Below are 2,403 nucleotides of genomic sequence, written 5' to 3' on the forward strand. Positions count from 1 at the left end.
TAAAAGACAAAGATGCTGTTTCCAAAGGAACCCCAATGAAAGGGGGACATCAGAAAGATGGGGGGACAAGTCCTGGAATGGAACTCTGTGTGTGCAGCCTCATTTTCTCCTTCAGCAGCCACAGGAGAGAGGGTAAAATGTGGGGATTGGACCCCAAAACTGTTCAGGGGGGAAATTGGGGATGGAGAGGACAATGGAAAAGTGGGAGGAACATGGAGAAGGGGGCAAAAGGGGGGTGGTCTGGTGGGTCTGATGGTCCCATGGGGGTCTTTGGGCACAGGGGGGGTTGGGAAAGAGGGGTGGCCCCTCTGAGCTCCCAACTTCCTGTGGGGTGCTGGGGGCTGCTGGATCCAATCTCAGCCTTGGATTACACCAACACTTTCAGTTTAGAGGAATTACAGAGCTGTGACTGAACCACTTTTGTCCCCCAGGTTTTAATGATGGCAAATCACATCTATTGATAGAAATGAGTTATTTAGGGATACAAATGATCAGACACAAGATCTTCAGCAGAATTATTTACTGCACAATACAAACACTAAAACTACCAGGAGTACAGGATAAGACAGGACAGTGCTCTAAACTAAAGCAATTGTTGAAGCAATTCTACTCAAGCTGGCACAAAAGCAAGAATTTTTAATTAGAGATGGATGGAACTCCCCCAGACCAACGCTCATGGGGAGATCTCTGCTCTCAACCTCCAGCAGTGACCTTGGGGGGTCCCCAGCCAAGGCAGGAATCTCCGCACACCCCCCCAGGAAGGGTTCAGTTGGCAGAACCTGCCCCTGTGAAAGGGGACTGGCCCTTTGTGACCCAAAGGGATGGACTGACAGTCACTGGACTCCAGGGGTTGCCTCAGCATCGGGGGCTTCATTCGGGGTGGAAGCAGCGACCGAAGCTCTTCCCGCAGGTTGGGGCACTTGTAGGGTGCCCTTACCCGTGGGTCTGTTGGTGTCTGCTCAAGGCACCGCTCTGGTTGAAGCTCTTCCCACACTCCCCACACTTGTAGGGCCTCTCCCCGGTGTGGATGCGCCGGTGGATGACGAGGTGGGAGTTCCTGTTGAAGCCCTTCCCGCAGTCGGAGCAGCGGAAGGGCCTCTCGTCCGTGTGCGTCCGCCGGTGCCGGAGGAGATTCCCGCTGGTGGGAAACCTCTTCCCACAATCCAAGCACTTGTAGGGCCGCGCCCCGGTGTGGATCACCTGGTGTTTGCGGAGGGTGGAGCTGTCACTGAAGCTCTTCCCGCATTCCCCACACGTGTAGGGACATTCCCCGGTGTGGATGTGCTGGTGGACGCGGAGGGTTGACCTCTGGGTGAAGCTCTTCCCACACTCCTCACACGTGTGGGGCCGTTCCCCGGTGTGGGTCTGCTGGTGGGCGCAGAGGTGGGAGCTCTGGCTGAAGCTCTTCCCACACTCCCCACACGTGTAGGGCCGGGCCCCGGTGTGGAGGTGCTGGTGGCGGATGAGGCTGGAGCTCTTCCTGAAGCTCTTCCCACATTCCAAGCACCTGAGGGGCTTCTTCCTGCTGGGAGGGACCACCAGTTTTGAACTCCGGCCGCCTTCCCGGCCCAGGCTGGGTCTTTCCTCCTCAGAGCACCCTGGGCTGGCTTTGGAGCCCCTCCTGCGGGGGGATCTCCGGCCCTTTTCCTCCCCGCTGCCTTCCTGCGCCGTGGAGCCCTTCAAAACGGCCTCTCCCACCAGGGTCTCACGGGGGGATTTGTCCTCCGGGCTCTCCGTCCTCAGCTCGGGGCCTGGGGCAGGAAGCAAGAAGGACAGGGAGGGGATTTGCCTCCGGCCCACAGGGAAGGCCAAGGACATCCCCCCAACTCCGCCCCGGCAGGACGGCGGCGGCAGCGGGGTTGTCCTGCAGCCGGGGCCATGCTGGGCTGACAGAGGGACAAAGGGGCACTGACTTCCTCCTCACCTGCCTGGGGGGCCCGCGACATCTTCCTCTTCCTCGCAGTTTCCTTCATCTGGCCAAGCTTTGGGAAGGACAAATCCTGATGGGGGGGAAAACAAGGGCTGAGCGCGTTGGCTTGGGGGTTCCTCCTGCCCAAGTCCATCTCTGGAACTCACCGGGCATCCTGTGACCATAAAAACCTCCAGAACACCAAGATTCAGCCCAGAAAAACCCAAACCACCGAGATTCAGGCAAAAAAACCCTCAGAAATAGCAAGAAGTGCCTCGCCACCCCAAACTGGAAAGAGTTGAGATTGAGCTAAAAAATACTCTAAAATAGGGAGATTCAGCCCAAAAAAAGGTGATGGGGACTGAATTGAACCCTCCAGCAGCAAAGTCCTTTGATTTCAAGCTCCTCTTCAAGGGGTGCCCTGGGATTGGAGCCTGGGCTCTCATGAACCTCTCCTGTGCTGCCAAACAGCAGGAGCTGCATGGCCAAGGGAC

At 57.4% G+C, this 2,403-nt stretch overlaps 1 protein-coding gene across 1 annotated transcript; it reads right to left on the bottom strand.

Moving 5' to 3' along the window:
* Positions 1 to 933: 933 nt before the first annotated feature.
* On the bottom strand, positions 934 to 1,488 carry LOC113981141 (zinc finger protein 239-like; the record flags this gene model as incomplete). The annotated part of the gene is made up of 1 exon (XM_027708375.1): positions 934 to 1,488. A coding segment is annotated over one exon (555 nt), but the record flags the coding sequence as incomplete, so codon positions are not given.
* Positions 1,489 to 2,403: the final 915 nt, after the last annotated feature.

Source organism: Neopelma chrysocephalum, unplaced genomic scaffold, assembly GCF_003984885.1.
Source record: "Neopelma chrysocephalum unplaced genomic scaffold, ASM398488v2 Primary Assembly neopelma1_96163, whole genome shotgun sequence".
In the NCBI taxonomy this organism is placed as follows: Eukaryota; Metazoa; Chordata; class Aves; order Passeriformes; family Pipridae; genus Neopelma; species Neopelma chrysocephalum.